General features: G+C 37.1%; 2 protein-coding genes across 3 annotated transcripts in view; both read right to left on the reverse strand.

Moving 5' to 3' along the window:
• LOC101039991 (pre-mRNA-splicing factor SYF1-like) overlaps nucleotides 1-2,735 on the reverse strand; it is a 21,744-nt gene extending 19,009 nt beyond the window's left edge. The window contains 1 exon segment of the mRNA XM_074390455.1: nucleotides 2,676-2,735. Within this exon segment, the coding sequence (XP_074246556.1) occupies nucleotides 2,676-2,735 (60 nt within the window).
• ZNF782 (zinc finger protein 782) lies at nucleotides 1,927-27,658 on the reverse strand. 2 transcript variants are annotated; one of them, XM_010351876.3, is made up of 5 exons: nucleotides 27,262-27,350; nucleotides 25,019-25,076; nucleotides 19,295-19,421; nucleotides 10,077-10,178; nucleotides 1,927-5,626 (listed from the first exon to the last, which is right to left on the reverse strand). In XM_010351876.3, exons 2-5 carry the CDS (start codon nucleotides 25,031-25,033, stop codon nucleotides 3,741-3,743), a joined length of 2,130 nt encoding a protein of 709 aa, XP_010350178.3. In that variant the 5' UTR covers nucleotides 25,034-25,076; nucleotides 27,262-27,350; the 3' UTR covers nucleotides 1,927-3,740. The 2 variants fall into 2 exon arrangements, with proteins under 2 accessions (XP_010350178.3, XP_074251605.1); XM_074395504.1 differs by lacking the exon at nucleotides 19,295-19,421 and having other exon boundaries at nucleotides 27,262-27,658.

Here is a 27,658-nt window from a genome sequence, read left to right on the forward strand (position 1 = left end):
TTCCTTTCTTCCTCTCACCAGTGGATCCTCACACCCCACTGCCCCCAGCCTTAGGCAATGAATGGTCTACTTTCTTTCTATCCCTTTAGATTAGATGTCTTTCCTAGGATTTTATGTAAATAGGATATAACAGAGTCCACCCTCTTGTGCCTGGCTTCTTTTGCTCAACACAATCCTAAGATTTATCAGTGTTGCTGCATGCATTAGTAGCTCCTTCTTTGTACTGCTGTATTCCATTATACAGTAATATTACTGTTTATATATTTTTCTGTTGATATTCTAATTATTTACAATTTGGGTTTGAGTAAAGATTCTATGAGCATTTGCATATAATTCTTTGTGTTTCTCTGGGGTAAATGCCTAGAATGAAAATTGCTGGTTGTCGGTAAGGTATCGTTATCTTTACAAGAAACTATGAAATGGATGTGTATTGCTATCACACAAACATACACTTTCTTGCTGACCAAAGCTTTGGATATTGTTTCTAGTATTTATTGGCCAACTATATATCTTTAGTGAAATATCTATTTTAACATTTTCCTTTTTTGGTCCATTATAACTGCACTGTCTGTATTATAAACATTATTTTTCCTTTAAGAGACAGAGTCTTGCTCAGTTGCCCGGGCTGGAGTACAGTGGCATGATCACAGTTCACCACAGCCTCAAAGTCCTGGGCACAAGCATTCCTCCCACCTCGGCCTCCCAAGAAGCTAGGACTAGGACTACAGGCATGTGCCACTATGCTTCATTATTTTTTGTAGAGATGAGGTCTCATTATAGTGTCCAGGATGGCCTTGAACTCCTGGCTTCAAACAATCCTCCTGCTTTAGTCTCCTGAAGTGCTGGGATTACACAGGTGAGCCACCATACCCAGTCAGTTTCTTTTGTTTTCTAACATAAATTTTGAACTTTAGGTGATTTTGTTTTATCTGTGATTTATTCTGAATAAGTCTTGAATTATGGTGTAAAGATCAAGTTGCATTTACAATATATAAGTATCATTATTGATACAGTTTGGCTGTGTCTCCACCAAAATCCCATCTTGAATTGTAATCCCTATAATCCCCACATGTCAAGGGTGGAACCAGCTGGAGGTAACTGGATCATGGGGGACAGTTTTCCCTATGCTGTTCTTGTGATAGTGAGTCTCATCAGATCTGATGGTTTTACGGCATCTGGCATTTCCCCTGCTTGCACTCACTCCATCCTGCTGCCCTGCAAAAAAAGGTGCCTGCTTCTCCTTTGCCTTGTGCCGACTGTAAGTCTCCTGAGGCCTCCTCAGCCATGCGGAACTGTGAGTCAATTAAATCTCTTTACAAATTACTCAGTCTCGGGTATTTCTTCATACCAGTGTGACAATGGTCTAATACAATTATCTTAGCATCATTTTTGAAAATAATAATCATTTCCCCATCAAACTACCCTGGAACATTTGTCAAAAAACAACTGATGATGTTCAGTTATAACTCGGAGAAACAGAGAGCAGGAAAGAGCACTGCTTCTATCCATAAAACAAGAAGATGGTTGGGAAGACTTTAACTTTTCTTCAGTGCACCAGGTATCTGAGGTCACAGAGCAAAAAAAAAACTATCTTGAAAGCTAGGTGGTTGTAGAGAGAAATGAAGATCCAAGCAGTTGTTTAACTGAGAGAAAGAATGCCAAATGCCATGCAAAGTGACTCCAGTGGGAAAATTAGACAACATGCATTATCAGATAACTGTGGCAAAGAGGTAAAAACTATAATAAAATTTAAATGCTAAAAAAGAAAAACAAAGCACCATAAATGAAGAATGCCTTCCAAGGGTCCATTTTACACTCAACACTGCTAGGAAAGAATCAGTGATATAAATTTTATATATATATATATATATATATATATATATATATATATATATATATAAATTTCCTTATATGTGTGAGACACACACACACACACGCACACACACAGAGAGAGAGAGAGAGAGAGAGAGAGAGAGACAGAGACAGAAAGACAGAGACAGAGAGACAGAGAGAGACAGAGAGAAATGTATTGGTGACACTGGCTTCTTTGAAAAGAGGCAGTTTAGTAACAATGGCCTTTACTAGACAGACATGTTAGAAGGCAGCAGGAGAAAGGGAATGTGGTATCAAGATATTTTCTGTAAAAGGTTTGTTATTAATACTCGTGGCAAATTGTAGCTGATGTTGGAGTAGTTATAAAGCAAGAACACAATTCTCTTACAGTAATGTTGACTTCTAAGATACATAAAACAAATACCTGGTAAGTAGCATGCACATATACGAACATAAACAATCAGTAACTCACAAAATAGTCACATATTGCGACGCTGCTTTTCAGTTTATGCAGTTTATTTCTTGTTCGTTTTAGGCTTTTTATGATAGTGAATGTCTATCAATATGTCACTTCATTAAAGGTTTTGATATTATATATTAAACAACAGTTCTCATATAGCAGTATCTAGATAAAAGCTATTACTTACCTTTCTCAAATGGATAGATTTTCCCCTTGAAACAAGCTCTGATATAAAATACGATAATTTTTGAAAACATTTACACATTCAAAAGTAAATTATCAGATAGTTAATGGAATTTTGGGTATGTATGTGTGACTGTGTGTCTGTGTGTGTGAAGAATTTCCTCCGTTTGTTAAAATGTCAGATTTCGTCTGATATTACCTGACTGACGTGGAAGACCTGGGGATAGAAGTTAGGGTCACTCAGGATGCTGTCGGACATCGGTCCTATGTGACTTTTCTGACATACACTGAGTTCAGATATCCTGAAAAATCATACTCGTATGTTTTATTACATGAGTGTTGTTGAGTTTCTGTCAGTATCAAGAACACCCAAACCTTTAGAAGCTCAGGAGGGAACAAATTTGTTTCCTCACTGCAAAAAGTCCAACTGTGTACATGGAGGAAAAAACTCCATGCCACAGGGTCCTTCTCTGACCTTGATTCCTACAATCTTGTTTTCCATCATGAGAACCTGAGTCCCAAGGTTTTCCTCCATTTCGTTGTAATGAGGGATAGGAGAAAATATTGACAATTTGACTGATGTACTTAAGACCTGTCTGTAATTGACCCCCATATTCCACTAGCTAGAGGGTAACAATATGATCCCATTTAGAAGATAGAGTGGTTGAGCATTTAGGACAGGTGTGGCATGAGGGAGAAGTGAAAACGATTACTAGTAAATATTTCAATAGTTATTATATAGGGATTACCTCTGTGTAAGTTAAAATGAGGGTTGACATGGCAGAAGAATTTCCCACATCCATTATCTTCATTTCTTGCTTAATATACTATGAGGTCTCTATCCCGTATGTATTTTCTGCTGTACTGACTTCTGGCTAAAGTTTACCACACACTTATTACATTCTAGCTTTTCTCATTGTGTGACTTCTTTGATTATGAATGAGTTTTGATCGTTGGCACAAAGTTTCAAATCTTTATTACTTTCTCAGAGCTTTTCTGCAGCATGAGTTTTTTGAGGAATGAGTTCACAAAAGTATTTTCCATATTCATTATCTTTATAGGGTTTCTTTGCTGGGTGAGCTCTCTAATATCCATGGAAGATTGCACTCTGGCTGAAAGAATTTCCATGTAAAACACATTTCAACAATTTATCTCCTAAGTTCTTTGATGTTTGGTGGAGGCTAAAATTGTAGAGGAAATGCTCACTACATTAACAGTTCTCTCCTGTGGGTTCATTTATGTATTGTGAGGTTTAATTTCCAGCTCAGAGTTTTTTCATATTCTTTATATGCACGTTTAATCCTGAGTGGGCTTTCTGATGTTCTCTAAGGCTTGATTTTTGACTGAAAGTTTTCCCACATTTATCACACTTATAGGGTTTCTCCCCTGTGTGAGTTCTCTGATGTACTCTGAGATTTGATTTCTGACTGAAAGCTTCCCCACATTGATTACAATTATATGGTTTCTCCCCAGTGTGAATTCGCTGGTGTTTTCTTAGGACTGACTTCTCACTGAAAGCTTTTCCACATTCATTACATTCATAGGGCTTCTCCCCAGTGTGAGTTCTTTGATGCCCTCTGAGATTTGATTTCTGCCTGAACGTTTTTCCACATTCCTCACATTTATAAGGTTTCTCCCCAGTATGAGTTCTGTGATGGACTCTGAGGTTTGATTTTTGACTGAAAGCTTCCCCACAATGATTACATTTATAGGGTTTTTCCCCTGTGTGAATTCTATGATGTCCTCTGAGTTGGGATTTCTGACCAAAAGCTTTTCCACACTGATTACATTTGTAGGGCTTCTCCCCTGTGTGTGTTCTATGATGTTTTCTTAGGCCTGATTTCAGTTTGAAAGCTTTCCCACATTCATCACATTTATATGGTCTTTCCCCTGTGTGAGTTCTTCGATGATTCCTTAGGCCTGACATATGGCTGAAAGATTTCCCACATTCACTACATTCAAAAGGTTTCTCCCCTGTGTGAGTTCTTTGATGTACTATAAGGATTGACTTATAGTTAAAAGACTTCCCACATTCATTACATTCGAATGGTTTCTCTCCTGTGTGGGTTCTCTGGTGTATTCTTAGGCCTGACTTTGCACTGAAAGCTTTCTCACATTCATCACATTTATATGGTTTCTCTCCTGTGTGAGTTCTCTGATGTTTTCTTAGACGTGACTTCTCACTGAAGGCTTTCCCACATTCATGACATTCATAGGGTTTCTCCCCTGTGTGACTTTTCTGAGGCCAAATCAAGCGTGAATTCATAGAGCAGGATTTTGCACATTCATTACACTCATAGGGTTTTGCCCTTATGTGAGCTTTCTGATGTACACTGAAAGTTGACTGGTAGCTGAATGTCTCTGTACATGTGTTATAATCAGATGATTTATCTGTTGCATGAGTTCCCTGATACAGTGGGAGGGCTGAATTATGGCTGAAACTTTTTCCATATTCAAAGGGTTTCATCCCTATACGAATTCTATGATGTTCTCTAATGTGTGACTTTGGGCTAAAAGATTTCCCTTCTGTATCAGTTTTGTGAGTGATCCTACAGAAACAATTTCCAGTATCTTTAAACTCATAGTGACTCTTCTCTTGATGAATGTTCTGAGGAATAATAAAGGTTGATTTCTCGTATTTGTTTTCCCCAAATTTATTGAAGTTGTAAGATTTTCCTTTATGGTGGGTACTATTAGACGTAACAAGGGCAGCCTTTTCAAGAAAAGCTTTTCTACTTCCATTATATTCAAAATCTTTCCCCAAAGTCTGAATTATCTGATGTTGAATAACTTTTTCCTTATGACTGAGGGTTTTCACAATTTTACTGTAAGTGAAAGATTTCTCTTGAGTGTTAGTTCTGCCATCCTTAATATTGATGAGCCATTTGTCACATACATCATGCTCATGAGCCTTCTCTTTTGAATATTGACAGTGTGGGGCCAATGGGCTCAGACCCTGGTAACCAGACCCCACAGTGTCACATTTACAAGGCATCATTCTGGCAGGAAAAATGTTTATGTCCTGATTATGTGCTTTTCCTGAAATTTCTTGCTCTGTAGTCAATAATTTATTGGTGAATAAAACTTGCCACCAATGTTTGCCTTGATTTTCTTGACTCTTCTCTGAGATTTCATCGGGTTGGGAGTCTTCTAAAAATGATAAAATTAAACAAACTTTATGATATTTAACACATTTCTTATGGAATGGAATATACACCTACATATGTGCCCTATTATGTATTTGATTCCTTAGTTTCTGGCTCGGTTTCCCAGCAATAAAGTAATTTCAAGTATACATTCCCTATATTCCCTTTTTAGTTTAAAATTTCTTTTTGTAGTAGAAAATGCAATGGGCAACAAATATACATATGTATTTGGCATCTTAAAACAGAATTTCAAAATTGAATAGAGAAGATTGAAATGACTAAAAATGGTGTATATGCAAGAGCACTGGATCCTGGAAACAGGCAAATCAGAGAATGGGATGAATAAAATAAGGATTACCAACACGAAGTAGATAATAACAACAAAAATCAATGGATTCGTGGTTTTATCTGAGACAGGGTTTACCTTAGGGAGTAACACTAGTCTAGATTCTTAAAGAAATATAAATTGCAATGGTAGGATAATCATTAGGCTACAATAGTCCATTGGAGCTCCATTTCCATTCTACACATCAACACAAAATCAATTTATAATGGCACCAATTTCCTCACGTTAAAAGAAATAGTACTATTTCTTTTAAATAGTACTATAGACCACATTTTAATTCTGTCTGTAGTATCATCAAAGGAACACAAATGTGTAAGTGGAAACATAAAATTGATGGGAATTAAAGTCATTTTTCTACCTAAATTGGATTCACTGCTCTGCCCTAGGTCTGGTGACTTCGTTTATTATATCAGGGTTGTTCAATATTGAATTCTTTTTGTTTTTTGAGATGGAGTCTCACTCTGTCTCCCAGGCTGGAGTATAGTTGTGTGATCTCGGCTCACTGCAACCTCTGCCTTCTGGGCTCAAGCAATTCTCCTGTCTCAGCCTACTGAGTAGCTGGGATTCCAGGCATGTGCCAGCATGCCCAGCTAATTTTTGTATTTTTAGTAGAGATAGGGTTTTGCCATGCCAGCCAGGTTGGTCTCAAACTCCTGACCTTAGGTGATCTGCCAGTCTTGGCCTCCCAAAATGCTAGGATTACAGGCGTGAGCCACTGCACCCAGCCAATAGTGAATCTTTTTAGATTCTCAAATCTTAACTTTTGTCTTTTCAATTTGCTCACTCACTTCCCCCAAACAAGTCTTGCTTTTGTCTAATCCTTAATTGTGCTTTCCATCTACTTTTTGACATTGCTAGTTTTTACTGACTGTAAAGAACCTTAAGGATCATATATTTTAACCTGGACTTAGAAACTTTACAAGTATTCTTTATATTTATTTTTCTAAATTTCTTGTGTATATTTGACTGCTGTTGCCTTACTGCTACCCACATTCCATGCAAAAATGTCAGCCCTGTGCTAAAAATATTCCAAGGCCGTAAATACACTGCCCTAGTACCCTGAGCGACATTCAGGAAAAGGAGATTTTACACAAACCGCAGGTTTCTTACTTGTCCTAGCTCTCGCTGCAACACCTCAGTCTTTTCTGCTCTAGTCTTGACAGGATATCATCTGCAAATAGTTTTTTTCTACTTTTCTAAAATAATAATAAGATTATTTTCAGCAATCATCTTATATTCTTTCCCTGAACCACTTTGCTTTTTAGCCTTAGACCTATGTAGACTCTAGATGCCCTTCAGGCAATGCAAAGCATTTCCCAAACTACACGCACAAAAAAGGCTTCTTGTGTCTTCCCACAAACATAAGGAATGTTTATTTAAAATCTGAAAGTAGTTACTGTCTATATTATTCATTTTAACAAGGCATATATAGATAGTACTCATATATCTGACATGATTTTTTAAGCAAGTTAGCATGATTCAAATTAGGAAGCATTTTAAAACTTACAGCATCTGCACAGTTAAATGGCATTTTCTCTTTCTTGGTTGTATGTAAAATAATAGTTGATTTTTTTGATCAATAGCAAAATTATTTTAAGCAGCTTTGTTCTCTTTTCCAAAATACAAGCTTCATTCTGATATACTTTATACTCTTGTAATATAAATGAAGTCAGTGACTCCTAAAAAGCAGTGTGTCTCAAAATTACCTCCTCTCTCCTACACAGGTGCTCAGAACCAATGCTAACCTATACCCGATTATTCAAAAGTCTCAGAAATTTGATTTGGGTGTATGCATTTAGGGATAATGTTTTTTGAATGAATCAATATGAAATACCTCTCCCAAGTGGCTTTGAAGTTAATACACAATATTATTAAAAATACTTATATGTTATATTGCATGGACTCAATAGAGCAAAGCAGAGAACCATTCTTTTTAGTGGATTATAATCTAGGTGGGAATGGAGTTCATTCAATAACTGTGTGCTCTCTGGCACAGTGTTTCACTTTGTTTTAATACATCTATCAAAGACTGTGATTTTACAGATAGAAGAGATAAAGCATACACGAAAGTATTCCAAACTGTACCATAGAAGAAGGAATTTAAATCAAAACTTCAAATGAGTAATAGTGCTTTCCCCCCTTTTCTAGTTGAGATTATCTATTTTAATCAATTATTTTTATTCCAAGAACCATTTCTGGCTTTAAAATTTATACTACTGTAGTCTTATTTTTATTACATCATAAACTTTCTCACTTTTAAAAACAAGTATATAAGACTAAAACCTTTGTCTCTGTCTCTCTCTCTCTCTCTCTCTCACCCCCGCTCTCCCACGGTTTTCACCATGTTGGCCAGGCTGGTCTCAAACTCCTGACCTCCGGTGATCCACCTGCCTTGGCCTCCCAAAGTGCTTGGATTACAGGCATGAGCCACAACACGCGGCATACTAAAAGTTTTTCTAAGCACTGCTTTATCTATGTCCCAAAGGTTCTAATATGCATGTTTTTTACCTTTTAAATTTTCTGGATATTGGACAATTTTGATTTTCATTTACTCTTTGATTAAATATGTTTTTAAAGATATATATAGATATAGATATATTCCGTACTGATTTTAAGACAGAGATACTTTAATTCTTCTCATATTGTTTGCAATTTATAGTTTTACTGGACAATAATATTTTTACTTTGTGGAATTTATTGATATTTGCACGAAATATTTTTATATATTGTCAATGTCCCATGATCATTTTAAAGAGGGTTTATTCTTTGTTTCCAGAGTAGAGTTTTGAAAGACACATCAGATTCATTTTTATAAAATGTGTTATTTATAACCTCTAGTGCAGGAATCAGTAAAATATTTCCATAAAGAGCCAGAGAGTAAATGCCTTCCACTGCACTGATCATGTGGTCTCTGTTGCAACTACTCAATTCTGTCTTGTAACATGAGCACATAAATGAATAGCTATGGCTGTGTTCTAGATAAATCTTTCCTGGCCAAACTAGGCAGCAGGTAGAATCTCACCTTTGCCCTCGTTTGCTGAGCACCAGTCTAGGATTTTAGCTGTGATCCACTAGCTCTGGTATGAAATCAAAGAGGTAAATTAAAGTCTATGCTACCTAGTATGTTTCCATTTTTCCTCAGAACACTTGCAGTTTTTTGTTTTATGAAACCTGATAATTTAGTGCACAAATATTCAAAACCCTAAATACATTTTAAAACTGTCTACTTTTAAAATACCCTTTTACAACTGTCTACTTCAGCATTATCAAAATGCTGTTTCTCTTCTCTGTTTTCTGACCTGAATTTAACTTTAGTGTTAGTTAGCTACTGAGTTTATGAAAAGAAGAGCTAAAGTATAGGATAAAGTATTCCAAGATTATGTCACGGAAGTAGGAATTTAAAGCAAATAAACACTGAATTATTTTAGTTTATTGCCTTGGCAATTCATAACCGTATTTTGAACTTAACAAATTACTTTTTAAATACACCTCTTTAACAAAATCTAATAGCATTTTCTCTTAGTAGGTGAATTTATTCCAGTTACATTAGTTGATATGGCAAATATGTTTATCTTACTCTATGTTATGCCAGGGATTTGCATAGCTTTTGTGTACACAGGAGTTGATAGAGCAGGCCTGAGACGGCTATTCCTAGAAAGGCTTTCTTCAAAGATTTGCCCTTAGCTGGCATCTAGAAACAAGATTCCCGTAACTGCTGGGGAGCTCACTGTGCTAGTCCTGTACAAATAATACGATAGAGAACAGCAGTTTCCCATCTTAAAATCTGGAATTTTGGCACATGCTAGACAGAAGGTGTCTACATGGTTAGTCCACAATAAAAACCCTGGGCACCAATTCTGGGGAGAAAACATTTCACATGTGTTTTCAGAATTCATTGCTTAGGGAACTGTGCTTGGGGAACTGTATGAACTCTCAGAAACTTGTTTGTTTCCTATGAACTTTGCCCCACGTACCTTTTATCTTTGCTGATTTTTCTTTGTATCTTTTCACTGTATAAATTTTAACCATTATTATGACTATATGCTGAATTGTGTGAGTCCTCTTAGTGAATCAATGAACCTTCTGCTCATTGAATTCGGTAACTCACCTGGGGAGGTCCTGCTTAGAAATCCTTTCTCTTTCTCTAATAACCATGGATCTTCTCCTTGCTCCAACGTGAAGATCAGTTCTGGTTTTGTAAAGCAGTATCCTATAAATGGGAAATAATTTATCAATTGCATTACTTGCATAGGTCCTACTGTTTCTGAATGTGAAAAAGGTACAACTTTTTTCTACACAAAAGCTATGCAAATTCAGCTAGGCATATTAAGGGTGCTCACTGGACCTTCTTTGGGGAAATAACAACAAAAAACATTTTCTTTATTTTCTTACTTTTTCTTTTCTTTTTTAGATACAGGGTCTCTATGTCACTCAGGCTGAAGTACAGTGGTGCGACCATGGCTCACTGTAGCCTCAAACTCCTGGGGTCAAGTAATCCTCCTGCTTCAGCCTCCTGAGTAGCTGGGACTACAAGTGTGCACCAACATATCTAGCTAATTTTTTTAAGGTTTTTTTTTTTTTTTTTTTTTTTTTTTGTAAAGACAGAGTCTTACTATATTACCTAGGCTAGTCTCGAACTCCTGGCCTCAAGCAATCCTGTCACCCTGACCTCCCAAAGTGTGGTGGCATGAGCCACTGCACCTGGCCAAAAAACATGTTCTTATTCTCATAAATGATCAATCTCCTTGAACTCCTAAACTGCAGACCTAAATAACATAAAATTCAAAAATGGCCAATGTCTTGGGTGTCAAGGAAGAGATTTCATGAGGACTTCCACATATGGACATAATAGGGTAAAATGAACTGATTTACTGCTCCATAACATATCTCTAAAAAACCATACAAAATATAAAAAATGGTAATTAGGTTTTAGCCAAGAGGCTATGCAGATGGTGAGTCAGGAGGATTGCCTGAGGTTGGAAGTTCAAAACCAGCCTGGGCAACACATAGAGAGACTGGAAAATAATAAACAGAGTTATCTGTGCCCTGTGGTTAAATACATGTGTAGTCTAACATATGTGTAATCAGCATTCCAGAAGAAAAAAAGGAAAAGGAGAAAAAATGTTGAAGAAACAGTGGCCAAAATTTTCCAATTTTAGTGATGTATATAAACTGTCAAATCCAAGAAGCTAAATAAATGCCAAGAAGAAACATAAAGAAAATCACACCAAATGGACATTACGATCAAACTGCCAAAAACTGCTGAAAAAAGTACATTTTATGCAGACAGAAAAAGTCACGTGCAGAAGAACAAAAAGAATTAAAACTGACTTCTTGTTAGAAATTTTACAGTCGGGAAGATAATGACGTGACACTTAAAGTACTGAAAGAAAAAACAAAATCAACCTAAAATTCTATACTTAGCAAAGGTAAGATGTTTCAGACTTAAAAAAAAAAAAAGCTGAAACAATGTATCAGCAACTGATGTGTATTACAAGATATTTTAATTTTCCAGATGGAAGAAAAATGGTACTATGGAAATTTTTGATTTAGAGATAAAGAGAACCATAAACTGAAAAAAAGAGAATGAAAATAAAATACACTTTTCTCATGTTTGGAATTCTTTTCTTTAAATAGTACATTATCTTTCAAGTCATCTTTTTAAATGTTATTTACTATGGGTTTTATAATATATAAATAGCACACAGAAAAATAAATTATGGATAATGATAAAGGGAATAATTAACTAAGAGAATGTAACAATCACAAATGTTCTTCCATCTCATAATACTACTTCAAAATACACAAAGCAAACTCTGATGAAACTGGAAGAATAACCAAATCCAAAATTGTAGCTGGACGGTAAAACTCTTTTCTCAATAATTTATGGAAGTAGATTACAGATAAATGAGGAGGACAGAAGACTTGAAGAATATTATCAACCAACACGACCTCCATTTATAGAACATTGATCCAAAAGGAAAACACATTATTTTCAAAAACATATGGAACAAGTACTTAACCAAGATAAATAAATACAATGGGCCCTGAAATGAGTTTAAATAAACTTTAAAAGGATTAAAAAATGTTGCTCTCCAAATAGGAATTAAATTAGAAATCAATAATAGCAAAACAATTTTCAAACAGCCAAAAATTTAAAATTAAAAAGCCATATTCTATTAGAAATATGGAGTAGAGGTACTTTCTCCTAGCCTTTCTGGTAAGTATAGCGAAAAACTATGGATATTGTATATTTAAAAACATACTGAAAGGTAGAGAGAAGACAGCAGATTGTTCAGGGACCTTAGGACTCAAGGAATGACAGTGATGAGTTCCCTGTATTTTCTCTTTGGCTTCACATATTCCAAAGCAGAAGCTGGAGAAGCTGGCAACAAGCAACATGAATGTGAAGGTGAAAAAACAAAACAAACACAAAACCCAAAGCTTGTGCTCTCAAGCCAGAGCTTCAGGAAAGAGGCAGCCTACGAAGATTGAAAACCTTTAGACAGTAACTGTTCTTGTTTCAGCCAAACACAAAATAAAAAATACATTCTCCACCTCTATGGCTGCCATGAAGGGCCAAGTGGGGAACTCAAGTGTCTATGCTCACCAGGCTCTGAGAAGGCTCCCTTACTCCTCCACCAGGGTTCATGTCAGAGTCGGTTGACTGGGGCTTGAGACATGTCGCCAAGCCAGACAGTGACAAGGTCCCCTGCCCCACAGTTTGTCAGTAGAAGCCCCTCGGGGAGCAGTAATGAAGCACTTCTGATGCTGGGTGTTATCAGTGAAGGCCCAATGGAGATCCTGAACTGCCCCACTACCATTCAGCAGTAATGACAATCGCCCCCTACTCCAGGTGCCAACAGAGGCTGAGTAGGGAACTTGGATATTCAGCCCAACTTTTAATAATAAGACAGCGACCCACCCCTCCCTGCCACACTGGTGTCAGAGAATGCCTGCTATGTGAAAAGATTTAAATAAGACACAGATATTATAACTTCCGAAATGTATAGGTTCAATCTAAAATCACTTGTCATACCAAGATCTAAGACAACTTCTACTTGATTGAGCGAAGACAATCCATTGATGCCAACACGGAGATGGCACAGAAGTAGCTGACAAAGACTTTAAATAAGCCATCATATAAAAATTTAAATAAACAATAAGAAACATGAAACAAAAAAAGTTTCAGCAAAGAAAGAGAAGATATATGACACAGGTATTTTAGAGTTGAAAAATAACTAAATACTCAATGTATGGGTTCAACAGCAGAATGAAGAAGACAGGAAAGAATCCATGAATTTTAATATAGAAGAGTAGAAACTAACTAATCTGAACAAAGAAAACAGACTAAAGCCACAGAGACCTGTGAGACTATAACACATATCTAATAATTGTGTCATAGAAGTTTCAGAAGGAGAGGAGAAGAAGGTGGAGTTGAAAAGTATTAGAAGAAATGACAGCTTACCATGTTAGTGATTGCCATGAGTTAAGGGATAGTAAAAGGAGATGGGGTGACTTTATATAATGGGGCAGGACAAAGCTCTTTGTGGTGACTGAATAGTTCTGTTTACTTGACTGTAGTTGTGGTTACATCAATCTGTACATATGATAAATAACAGAGAACTATATACCTGTTGGCCAGTGTGAGCTTCCTGATGCTGACATTGTACTACAGTTGCGTAAGATGTATCTTTTGGAATGCTGAAGCATTTAGAAAATTGCTGTCTTCTTAGAAGACTGACATGTAACATCACTCTGTTAACCTATAATTTTCTGTGCTCTGAAGTCTACTTTTTCGGATATGAACATAGCCAATCTTACTTTTTTATGGTAATGTTCCATGGTATACCTTTTATTCTTTTACTTTCAATCTATCTATAATTTTTTAAGTGAATTTCTTGTAGATGGCATATATTTAGGTGAATTTTAAAAACCAACTCTTTCAATCTATATTATTATATTATACTTTAAGTTCTGGCATCCATGTGCAGATGTGCATGTTTGTTACATAGGTATAACACATGCCATGGTGGTTTGCTATATCCATCCCCCTGTCATCTACATTAGGTATTTCTCCTAATGTTAGCCCTCCCCAATCACTCCACACCCTCCTATCCCTCTTCTAGACTCCCCATCCCACAACAGGCTGTGGTATGTGATGTTCCCCTCCCTGTGTCCATGTTTTCTCATTGTTCAGCACCCACCTATGAGTGAGAACATGTGGTGTTTGATTTTCTGTTCTTGTGTCAGTTTGCTGAGAATGATGGTTTCCAGCTTCACCCATGTCCCTGCAAAGGACATGAACTCATCCTTTTTATGGCTGCATAGTATTCCATGGTGTATATGTGCCACACTTTCTTTATCCAGTCTATCTTTGATGGGCATTTGGGTTGGTTCCAAGTCTTTGCTATTGTGAACAGTGCCGCAATAAACATACGTGTGCATGTGTCTTTATAGTTGAATGTTTTATAATCCTTTGGGTATATACCCAGTAATGGGATTGCTGGGTCAAATGGTATTTCTAGTTCTAGATCCTTGAGGAATCGCCACACTGTCTTCCACAACGGTTGTACTAATTTAAACTCCCACCAACAGTGTAAAAGTGTTTCTATTTCTCCACATCCTCTCCAGTATCTGTTGTCTTCTGATTTTTTAATGATCACCATTCTAACTGGTGTGAGATGATATCTCAATATGGTTTTGATTTGCATTACTCTAGTGACCAGTGATGATGAGCTTTTCTTCGTATGTTTGTTGGCTGCATAAATGTCTTCTTTTGAGAAGTGTCTGCTTATATCCTTCACCCATTTTTTGATGGTGTTTTTTTTTTTTCTTGTAAATTTGGTTCAGTTCTTTGTAGATTCAATAATATATATTCACTTGGTCCACTTCCACATCTTGTACCATATTCCTTCTTGTTTTCTTTGTTGCAGGTGTACTGGTTCTTTTTTAGGACTCTGTACTCACTATCTTCTCTTCTACCACCAGAGGTCTCTGTGCTTGTACTTTTCTATGCTTAGAATGTTTACATTTCCTTATTTAGCTTAGACTTAGACTTCCTTAGGGCTTTTCTCAAGCACCACTTAACACTTTCTTTGAATTTGAAATTTTTCTTTTAAAAAGCAAATTCAGTAAACCCCTCCCCTCATATATCCTTCACCCAGCTTCAAAAACTATCACAATTTTTTTTAATACAAATGTTTTCTTGACTTCAGAAACTCTTCAAATTACCCTATGAAAATTGAGGCTGTGCTATTAAATAACTTGAGAACTGCACTGGTGTTTATCAAATAGTGGATATTAACTAGTTGTTAAGTTTTAATTGCATTTCTTCACATCTCATACTGTATGAATGAGTGTTCAAAGAGGAAGAAATATTAGAAGACATAAATAAGAGACATGTCTTAGTAACCTGATATGCAATTTGTATGATACAGTTAAAGCAGTGCTGAGTTTTTAATGGCACTAAATGTGTACATTAGAAAAGAGGAAAAGTCTCAAATTAATAGTCCATGATCTCACAATAAAAGACTAGACAAAGAAGAGCACAATAACATAAGCAAAAGTAGAAAGTAGAAATTAATTAAATTTTTAAAAAACAAAAGAGAAAAATCAATGAGAGAAAAATCTGGTTGACTGAAAAGAGCAGTAACATTGTAAAACTTCTAGGAAGAGTGAACAAAAAAATAAAAGAGCAAGAAGACAGAAATGACCAATACAAAGAAGAAAACAGGTCTATAAATACAGATTCTCAAGACATCAAAATGATAATCATGGAATGGTCTGAATATCTTTACACATATAAGCCTGACAACTTAAATGGACTAATTGTTAGAAAAGCAAAAATACCACAATTCACCCAATATATATAATTTGAGTATCCATATATATGACTTAAAGGAATTGATTTGTAAAGCTCCCCAAAAAGATGTCTCTAGGCCCAGATGGTTTCATCAGATAACTCTACCAAACATTTAATGAAGAATAAACACCACTTCCATACAACCTCTTACAGAAGATTGGAAGGAACATTTTTTAACTAATTTTATGAGGCCAGACTTATCCTGATATGAAAACTAGACAAAGGTAGTACAAAACTACAGACTGATTTTCCTCATAAGTGCAAAACTACTTAACAAAGTATTAGCAAATAGAATCAAACAATAAATAAAAAGAATTCTATGACATTACCAAGTAAGGTTTATTCCAAGTATGCAAGGCTGTTTGAACATTTAAAAACGGGTCCACATTAATGTTGTAATGAAGAAAAACCATGTAATCACAGTAGATACATAAAAAGTAATTGACAAGATTCAATATCCATTTGTAATCAGTATTCTCAGAAAACTAGGAATACAGTAGGAGTTCCTCCATTTGATGAAGAATATCCACAAAGGATCTGCTAAGATCATTTGGTGAAAGACTAGATCCTTTCCCCTTAAGGTTGTGAACAAGGCAAGGATGACTACTCTTACCACTCTTATTCTACACAGTGCTAGAAGTCCTAGCCAGTGTAATACAGCAAGAAAAGGAAATAAAAAGCATGCAGATTAGAAAGGAAAATAGTAAACTGATCCTATACATAGACGACATGATACCTTACATTAAAAAAAAAACCCAAGGAATCTACAAAAACCTTCCTAGAAATTTCAGCAAGATCTCAGCATAAAAGAACAAACATAGAAAAATCAATTACATTTCTATAAACCAGCAACCTTTGTATGCAAACAGAAATTTAAAACACAATGCCATTAACAATTACTCAACCAAATGAAATACTGACTTCTAAATCTAACAGGCACAGGACTTTTATACTGAAAACTACAAAACACTGAAGCAAGAAATCAAGATCTAAGTAAATGGAGATATATATTGTGTTTATGAATTATAAGATTCAAAACAGTAAAGATGTTAACTGTCACAAAACTGGTAACTTACAGCCTTAATTCCTATCAAACACCCAGTAAGATTTTCATATAATGAAATTATTACAGTATGTATATGCAAGGGCAAAGTAACTAGAATAGCTCAAACAATATTGAAAAAGAAATATAATGTGGGAATATAATAGTTTCATATAAGTACAGCCAACTGATTTTTGAGACAGGTGAAAAAGCTATTCAATAAAGGGTAATGGTGCTGCATAGAGCAAATGGATATCCATAGGCAAAAAAAACCTTAAACTTCATGCCCTATACAAAAATTAACTCAAAATGTACCATAATTTAAATGTAGAATATATTATACAATTTTTTAAAATAGGAGAAAATCCTTGGCTCACTTAGTGAAGAGTTCTTAGAAATGACAACATTTTTACAAAACTGATAAATTGGACTTAAAAAAATGAACAGAAGCCATGAATAGACATTTTACTGTCTAAGAATATATAGATGGCATATGAACAAATGAAAAGATGATTATCAGTAGCCATTAGAGAAATACAAATTAGGACCATTATGAGATACCACTATTATTCAACCACTAATACATAAAATAGCAACAATGTCTAGTACCAGAAAGGATAGGGAATAACTGGGTCCCTCATACGTTGTGGTGGAAATACAAAATGGTACAGCAACTCTAGGAAATAGTCTGCTATTTTCTTAAACAATAAAATATAACTTACCATACAATCCAACAATCACACTCCTTGGTACTTATCCCAGAAAAGAAAAGCTTATGTTCACAAAAAAATCTGAACATGAATGTCCGCGTCAACTTTATAATAGCCCCAAACTGGAACCAACCAAAACGTCCTTCAATAGGTCAATGGCTAAACAATGACATTCATATAGTGAATCCTATGTAGCAATAAAAGGAATGAACTATGGATACACTAAAACTTGGATCTCGAGAGCATTTTTCTGAGTGACAAAGCCAGTCTCAACACATCAAATACTATATGATTCCATTAATCTAACAGTCTCAAAATGACAAAACTATAGAGCTAGCAGATTAGTCAGCAGAGATTAAGGACAATGTGGGAGAGGGTATGGGTGTGACTATAAATGGATAGCACCAAAGAGATCTTTGTGGTGATATAACAGTTCTGTATTATAATTGTAGTGGTTACCTTAAATCTCCACATGTGATAAAATGGCACATTGTACCAGTGTCTGTTTACTGGTGTTGATACTGTATTGTAGTTATGTAACACGTAACCTTTGGGGGAAACTAAGGTGAGGATACAATTTTTGCTAATTCCCATAAATCTAATTATTTCAATATAAAAAAGATTTCTTAAAATATACGTAAAAAATTAGAAACAGAAAAGATTTTCTCTTTAAAAAGGGAACCCAGAGATAGCAAGAAAAAGCCTGTAAAACACATATCTAATAAAGGTCTGAACGTCTTCAATGAAACAAACAATAATATTAAAAACTAAATGAAACAAAAATGAGCTAAAGATTTGATTGGTCACTTAAAGAAGATTTACGAATGGCTAAAAAGCACATAAAAAGAGGTTCAATGCTGTCAGTCATCAGGAAAATGCAAATTAAAACCCAACTAGAACTGTTAAAAACAAGATTTTCCAAATAATGGTGACCAAAGAGTAATGAGAACTCACAGACATTATTCATGAAAATGAAAAACTGTGGAGCTAGTCAGAAAATACTTGGAATTTTCTTATGAAGTCATAGACAGATAAACTTATCAGAAGACCTGGCAAGCCCACTCCTAGTTACTTACACAAGAGAAATGAAAACATATGTTGACACAAAGACTTGTTGTGAAAGTTCAAAGCAGCTTTATTTATAAAAGCCCCAACTGGGGAAAAAAAAATACGTTTACCAACTGATAAAGGGTAACAAACTACAGTATATGCCCACAAAGAAGCAATACTTAGGATAAAATAAACCATTTATACAAACATGTGCATAAGTCTCAAAAGCATTATGCTAAAGAAAAGCCAGACAAAAGGGAGTATATGATTTGTGATTCCATTTATATGAAATCTGAGAAAAGCAAAATTATTCCAATAGAAAGCAGACTAGTAGTTGCCAGGGGTTGTGGGGGAAGGGAGGGAGGGGACTCACTGCAAAGGGATTCAAAGAATCTTTTGGGGGTGATGAACACATTCCAAACCATTACTTGGATTGTGGTAATCAACTATATACATTTTTTCAAAACTCACTGATTGGTACAGTGAAAGTTGCTGAATTTTATTTTCTGTTAAATACACCTCAATAAAAGTGACTAACATAAAAAAGAAAAACCAGAATTGCACTGTAGAGGGAGTCACATGGTGTGGTATGGAGAGAGAGAGAGGGAGGAGAAACAGAACTGCCCTCTGGAGGGAGCCCCACGGTAAGCTGTGCTCACCCACTGAGACGAGGTGGCTGTAGTTCTCTAGCATCACATCTCTGTACAGGGTCCTCTCGACAGGGCCCATGTGCTGCCACTCCTCCTGGGTGAACTCCACAGCCACGTCCTGGAATGACACTGATGCCTGTAACAGCGCATTTCTGATTAATCTGAGGGTTCAGAGTTAGGGAAAGGAAAATGTTTTCATTAACTAACTCATTATGTTTACTGTTGAGAATTTAAAATAAAATGGTATAAGGGATTCCTATCATGGCCCTGATTCTGCCTTATGCTTTTGAAATGCATAATTAGCAGCACAAATATTTGTTCTCATGTTCTTATTTGTATTTATTTTAAAATTAAACACATACATTGTCACTTAATATACTGAGGAAGCTTAGTGCCTTTTTAGGTAAAATTATTATGAATAGGATTCCTGTATACACTTCCCATATACCAACAGATCGTGCTGAGCACTCTGTGAAGCATGCATTCCAACCTAGAGGTCTCTGCTGGGGTAATGAGGAACCCATGGAGAGATACATATAACCTGAGAGGTTTCTACACAACCAGATTTATATTTCAGGAGCAATGCTCTAGAACGGGGTTTCTTTAGCTTGGTACTAATACTACTTACACAGTAGACCAGATAATGCTTTTTTGTGAAGAACTATCCTGAGCATTTTAGGATGTTTAGCAGTATCCCTGTCTTTTACCCATTAGATGCCAGAAGCAATCTGCAGTTGTGACAATCAAAAATATCTCCAAACACTGTCAAATGTCTTCTGGGGGACAAAATCACCCTCAGTTAGGCACCATTGTGCTATATGGAGAGTGGACTTAAGCAGCAAAACAAAAGGCCAAAATTAAGAGATGATCTATATTAAAGCAAAGCAACAGAGATAAATAAGGGGAATTAAATCTTTACAGGAATCAAAATCCGTTATTATCTCATGCAGCTGTACACAGAAATGTGGCATGATACATAACACAAAAAAGATTAAAAAGCCCAGAAAAAAGAATTTAAAAAATGAACGAAGTCTCCAAGAAATATGAAATTATGTAAAATGGCCAAACTTAAGGAGGTAGAAGACAAAAAGTCTGGAAAACTTATTTGAGGAAATAATTGAGGAAGACTTCACTGACCTGGCTAGATATTTACATATCCCAATCCAAGAATGCCAAAGAACTATTGGAAAATCCACTGCAAAAAGATCTTCACCAAAGCATATAGTCATCAGGCTGTCTAAAGTCAACGGGAAGGAAGGAATTCTAAGAGCACTAAGATAAAAGCATCAGGTAACCTGTAAAGGCAAACTTATTAGATTAACAGCAGACTTCTCAGCAGAAACCCTACAAACCACAGAGACTGGGGGTCCTATCTTGTACCTCCTTAAACAGAGTACCTGTCAGCCAAGAATTCTGTAGCAAGCAAAACTAAGTTTCATAAAATAAGGAGAAATAAAGTCATTTTCAGACAAACAAATGCTGAGGAAATTTGTTGCTACCAAACCAGCACTATAAGAAATGCTAAGACCTCTAAACCTTGAAACAAAAGTTCTTAAAAACAGAACCTCTTGAAGGCTTAAAACTCACAGGACCTATAAACCAGTAACTCAAGGGAAAAAAACAAACTAGGTAACAACATGATGAAGAGAATAGTACCTCACATCTCAACATTAACATTGAATATAAGTGGCCTAAATGGCAGAATAGATTTTTTAAAAAAGCTTGATAAACTCAAGGTAAGGAGTGGAAAAAAATATTCCATGTAAATGGAAACCAAAAGCAAGCAGGAGTAGGGCATCCAAATTGGAAAAGAAAAAGTCAAACTACTACTGTTTGCAGACGATATCATCGTAGAAAATCCAAGACTCCAAAAGACTCCTAGATTTGATAAATGAACTCAGCAGTCTCAAGGTACAAAATCAATGTAAAGACATCAGTAACAATGCTATACCAACAACCACCAGGCTGAGAACCAAATCAAGAACTCAATTTTACAACAGCCACAAAAACCAACCAACCAAACAAAAAAACCTAAGAATATACTTAACCAAGGAGGTGAAAGAACTCTACAAGCACTACAAAACGCTGATGAAAGAAATCACAGATGACACAAACAAATGCAACACAACCTATGCTCGTGGATTGGAAGAATCAATATTGTAAAAATAACCATTCTACCCAAAGCAATCTACAAATTCGATGCAATTCTCATCAAAATACCAACATCTTTTACAGAATTAGAAAAAAAAAAAAATCCTAAAATTCAAACAACAAAAAAGAGCCAAAATGGCCAAAGCAATCCTGAGCAAAACGAACAAATCTGGAGGCATCACAAGACTTCAATTATACTACAAGGCTGACTATAATTTCCAAAACAGTATGGTACTGGCATAAAGGCAGGCACATAGACCAATGGAACAGAATAGAGAACCCAGAAATAAAGCCAAATATGTACAGTCAACTGATCTTTGACAAAGCACACAAAAACATAAACAGGCGAATGGACACCCTATTTCAGCAATCCCAAACTTTTTTGGTACCAGGAACTGGTTTCCTGGAAGACAATTTTTCCACGGACCAGCAGCTGGAGGGGGGTGGTATGTGGATGGTTTCAAGATTAAACTGATTGACTTCAGATCATTAGTTAGATTCAGGCATTAGATTCTTTTAAGGAGCACACAACCTAGATCCCTTACATGTGCAGTTCACAATAGGGTTCCCTCTCCTATGAGAATCTGATGCCACTGATCTGACAGAAGGCAGAGCTCAGGTGGTCATGCTTACTAGCCTGCTGCTCACCTCCTGCTGTGCTGTTAGTTTCTTAACCGACAACAGACCACAGACGGTACCAGTCAGTGGCCTCACGGATTGGGGACCTCTGACCTATTTAATAAATGGTGCTGGTAAAAGTGGCAAGCCACATGTAGAAGAATGAAACCAGATCCCTATCTCTTACTTTACAGAAATATCAACTCAAGCAGGGCGCGGTGGCTCAAGCCTGTAATCCTAGCACTTTGGGAGGCCAAGGTGGGTGGATCACGAGGTCAAGAGATCGAGACCATCCTGGTCAACATAGTAAAACCCTGTCTCTACTAAAAATACAAAAAATTAGCTGGGCATGGTGGCATGTGCCTGTAATCCCAGCTACTCAGGAGGCTGAGGCAGGAGAATTGCCTGAGCCCAGGAGGCGGAGGTTGCGGTGAGCCAAGATTGCGCCATTGCACTCCAGCCTGGGTAACTAGAGCGAAACTCCGTCTCAAAAAAAAAAAAAAAAAAAAAAAAAAAGAAATATCAACTCAAGATGGATCGACTTAAGTCTGTGACTTGAAACCATAGAAATTTTAAAAGACAACATTTGAAAAACTCTTCTAGACATCAGCCTAGGCAAGAATTCATGATTAAGACCCCAAAAGCAAACGCAAGTAAAACAAAAATAAATTAACTGGTCCTAATTAAACTAAAAAGCTTCTACACAGCAAAATAAATAATTACCAGAGTAAACAGCCAACCCACAGAATGGGAGAAAATATTTACAAACTAGGCATCTGAAAAAGTATCCAGAATTTACAAGGAACTCAAATCAGCTGGGAAAAAAAATCCCATCAAAAAGTGGGCAAAGGACATGAATTGACATTTCTCAAAAGAAGATATACAAATGTCCAAAAAAATATGAAAAAAATGCTCAGCATCACTAATCATCAGGGAAATGCAAATTAAAACCACAATGAGATACTACTTTACTCCTCCAAGAATGGCCTGTATTAAAAAGTCAAAACACAATAGATGTTCGCATGGATGTCAAGAAAAGGAATGCTTACACGATGCCGGTAAGAATGTAAATTAGGACAACCTCTATGGAAATAGTACGGAGACTCCTTAAGGAACTAAAAGTAGATCTACCACTTGATCGCGAGCAATCCCACTACTGGGTATCTACCCAAAGGAAAAGAACTCATTATAAATGAAAAACAAACCAGCACACATGTTTGTAGCAACATAGTTCACAATTGCAAAGATGTGGAACCAACCTAAGTGCCTATCAACTGAGTGAAGAAAGAAAATGTGGCACCTATACACCATGGAATACTACTCAGCCATAAAAAGGAACGGAATAATGTCTTTTGCAGCAACTTGGATGGAGCTGGACGCTGCTATTCTAAGTAACACAGGAGTAGAAAACCAAACTGTATATTCTCACTTATAAGTGGGAGCCAAGATATGAGTATGCAAAGGCATACAGAGTGACATAATGGACTTTAGGGACCAAGAAACGGGAAGGCGGGAGGCTAGGGAAAGGTGCTCGGGATAAAAAACTACCTATTAAGTAAAATGTACATTACTTGCTGGGCCATAGGTGCACTAAAATATCAGAATTCACCACTATATAATTCATCCGTGTAACAAGAAACCACTTGTACCCCAAAAGCTGTTGAAACAAAACATTTTAAAGAAATGTTTTTAAGTATAAAGGAAAGACAGCATTTATTAGGATTATTTAGTCTTGCTGTTTCATTTTAGTTAAGGCCTGTCTTGACTTAGACCCTGGGATAGTAAAATATATGTAATAAAATGTAAAAGTAAAATGTTCCGATTCTCAGTTGAAAATTTCAAATACATTTTACGTTAAAATTGAAAGTCTTTCTAGTTTTAATAAACAAATATTATGAACTTCTGCATCTTAATAAATATATCTAAGTAAAGTGCTAAGTAAGTAGGCAAGTTGCAGCTTCAGTGTTAAAGTATATTAGCACTAGGATGGTAAAATTGTATGAAAATTATAATAAATGTTATAATTTGTATGTGCAAGGTGGTTTTTAAAATATCTTAATATCTCATTTTTTCTTTTGGTTTATATCTTGTCTCTGTACATTTATAGCTTAATGTATATTGAGAAAGAAAACTCTTGTTTGATAATGGTTAACCAACAATAAACATTTACTAAATCTAAAAAAAAAAATAAAAAATAAAAAAAGTAAATGATTACAATTTTCTATGAAAACGTAATGACAAAAATTATACTGAGAAAGTACAAATCCAGTATACACTCACAATAAGAAGCTGATTAACGAACTAATAAATTTATTTAGTAATCAAAATCTTCACACAAAAAGTCTTTGCAAGGTCCAGATTCATAGGTGAGTTTCACAAAATTTACATACAACAGTTTTCTCACTTTTCTAAATTACTGGAAAAGAAGAAACAAGAAAAAAGTGCCCCATTTCCTTTCATGAGACAACCATGATACCATAATTGAACAGGGAACAGGAAAGTATAGTTTAATCCAATTTGTGAATACAGAAATAAAAATCCTAAATTATTACCAAAAAAGTGCTAGGAAAACATGTAAGAAGCAACACTCATAAGAAACTACGGTCTATACAGGAATTCAAGTTACTTTTATAAAATCCATTACATTATTCACAACATTTATAGATTAAAGGGCACAGCTATAGATTTGTTCTAACAGATATACAAAAAGTATTTAACATAATTCAATGTGCATTCATGACTAACACGAAATCTTGGCAAACTGGTAACTGGAGGGAACCTACCGACCCTGACAAAGGTTATTTATCAAAAGCTGACAGCAAACAACGGAGTTCATAGTAAAACTCCATATATTTTCCCTCAAGATTTACTTGATCTGTTTCTCCTTTTCCATTTAATGCAAGGACCCATCTAACCCTCACAAATCCATTACGATAGAAAGTGGGGAAGGAATAAAGAGCTCACCTGAAATGTGTTCATTTTCTGTGGCTCTTGGAGAGTGTAGAGAACTGTGAAGCCTCAGCTGCGGGGACAGAAAGAGGAAGTCACACAGTCTGGCCTACATCACAGCTCCCAGGTTCAATTCCCCAAATCTAAGCAATCCAGTTGGGGAGCAAGATGCCGAAGGTAACGGCCCTTCAGGCCTTGAGAAGGCAGGGAAGCACCACTTACAGGTGGCACTGTCTCTATGACAACCCCGAAATAATCATGGGGCTTAAACTGCTATTTTTTTATTGCGTGAACATGAACTTTTCCCAATTAACAATAATGCACATGTGCTTCTAATGCACACAAAGAAATAAAGACAAAGAGAAAAAAAGAAAAAAAGAGAAAAAGAGAAAAAGAAAGAAAAAAGAGAAAACAACAACAACGACAAAAGAAACAAAGACAAGAGAGGATTCGTTGAATTAAAGTACGCCACAGGATAAGACACTATTCTTTCATTAAAATCAACTTAGCAGGCACCATGGTTCACACCTGTAACCCCAGCACTTTGGGAGGCCGGAGGAGGAGGAGGGCTTGAGCTCTGGTGTTGAAGACCAATCTGGGCAACACGGTATTGAACCTGTCTCTACAGAAAATAGAAACTTAAAAAAAAAAAAAAAAATTAGCCAGGTGTGGTGGCATGCGCCTGTGGTCCCGGCTACATGGAAGGCAGAGGCAGGAGGATCACTTGAGCCCAGGAGGCAGAGGCTGCAGTGATCCTTGTTTATGCCACTGCACTCTTGCTTGGACAATAGGATAAGACCAAAACACAAAATAAGCAAAAAAAAAAAAAAAAAAAAAATTCGTTGTGCATCATTTAACTATTTTTCTTACTAATACTGTTTACCCTTGGTACAGACAATCCACAGAAAGTCTTGTAAAAAGAGATGAGATGCTTTAAGACAGTTTTAGTCGTTTTAACTGGGATGCATTTCTCAAAAGGCCTTTGGATAAGATGCTTTTGGTGACTCACACGTGGAAGAATGAACGAACCTGTTATTTTCTCCTGGCTCTGCCCAGTGAGGGGTCCCTGGAAACTCACTGAACCTTTCATGCCCAATGTCTTTAAAGCTTTCAGAAGAGTCAGAAGTAAATAACCACGGAAAACCCTTCATGTATCATCATGCTGGGATTCTACGAGGTAGGGACAAAGTCTCCAGTGTCACATGTGTTAACAGCAGTGTGCATGTGTAAAAAGTGGAGAACAAAGGGACTGGAGGCTATTTTGGGATCTGAGAACACAATCTCCGGTCACCCCTAACCCCAGACCTCCCCTCACAAACTCTGCAATGATGTGGCCTTACCTGAGCAGCCTGTCCCTAACCCCCATGCAGCTCACTCAAAGCTGGCCTAAACCACCCACTGTCACGCAGTCTGTGGTGGCTTCTGGAGGCTCCACCACAAAGTGTGGCTCATTCTGGGAAGAAGGATCAAGAACAGCATGCTTCTGACCATACAAATCTAGGATCTGCTCCTTTGTGGGCTCTTCTGCCTCTGCTCTGAAGCTCGGGAGAGGGGTCTAGGTCTGAGAGGTGTTTTCCTCCAGGTAAAACTGTTCACAGAGGCCCCTGCTTCCCACTTAGCAAGGGCTATTTGTTCAAGGAATCAGCGACCTGACTTGAGAAACCATTTCAGTGGCAAAAACCTGACTCTCAGAATTCATTATATCAGACTTTAAAGAGAGACACCCCGACAGTGCAGAAGGGGCCAGGAATCTTGTCTGATCCAAGAGATCTGAAGACACGCCAGAAATTCAGAACACATTTGACACATTTAGGTAAGATTCCATCTACACCCACTCCCTGAATATTTGGGGACATGCCACTCTGCTAAGTGCAGTGCAGGCTGCAACACTGGTTTCAGGCAGGTGTGATAATTAGCGCCTGAAACGGGAAATAAATCACACCTGCCCTTGAACCCCGGCTCCCTCACTGCTGGCTTGTGACCTAAGCCTCAGTTGTTATATTTAATGCAGATGTGGTTGTGAGGTTTACATAAGGCACCCAGTGAACAGAAGAAAGTGTTTTCTAAACATAACAGCGGCAGTCGCTCACGGCTTAACAGCCTACAGTCGGCCGTCTGCTTTACAGGCGGCGACTTAAGTTTTAAACCCACGCCATGAAGCATTCATAATGAATACTCTCATTTTCAGACGAGAAACCTGACTCTCACCCAGGTTCCTGCATTCGCCTCGGCTTCCAGTTGACAGAGCTGGTACGTACCCGGGTTTTTCCAGCTCCGGAGCTCAAGGTCCCGACACAGACCCACGGTCCGGGGATTTCGGGCACGTTGCCGCCCGCGCCAGGCTCCCGTCCCGCACACCGCGGCCAACACCGCGCACCTGCTCCAGACCCGCGCTCAGCCCCGGCCGCCCCGGAGCCCGCGGCCGGAGTCCCTCTCCACCGGCCTTCCCGGCCGAGGGCCCACCGGGTCGCATCTACTGGCGCTGGGGGCAGGGATCCCACAAACTTCCCGATTCCTCTCCCGCTCCCGGGCACCAACGCTGCCCTCCCGGTTGGTCCCACGCTCCCGCCCCAGCTGCGCCCCCTCGACTTTCCGAGCAGACGCCGGAGCTTCCCAAACCGCTTCCCCGTAGTCCCGAGAACCCAAATGAGGAGG

Source organism: Saimiri boliviensis, chromosome 2 (assembly GCF_048565385.1).
Source record: "Saimiri boliviensis isolate mSaiBol1 chromosome 2, mSaiBol1.pri, whole genome shotgun sequence".
NCBI lineage: Eukaryota > Metazoa > Chordata > Mammalia > Primates > Cebidae > Saimiri > Saimiri boliviensis.

Coding starts and splice junctions, on each gene's coding strand:
- ZNF782 (XM_010351876.3), bottom strand. Junction 10,179..19,294: donor CAGCCACCTCGTCTCAGTGG/GTGAGCACAGCT, acceptor TCCCATTTATAG/GATACTGCTTTACAAAACCA. Junction 5,627..10,076: donor TCTAAGCAGGACCTCCCCAG/GTGAGTTACCGA, acceptor TATCATTTTTAG/AAGACTCCCAACCCGATGAA.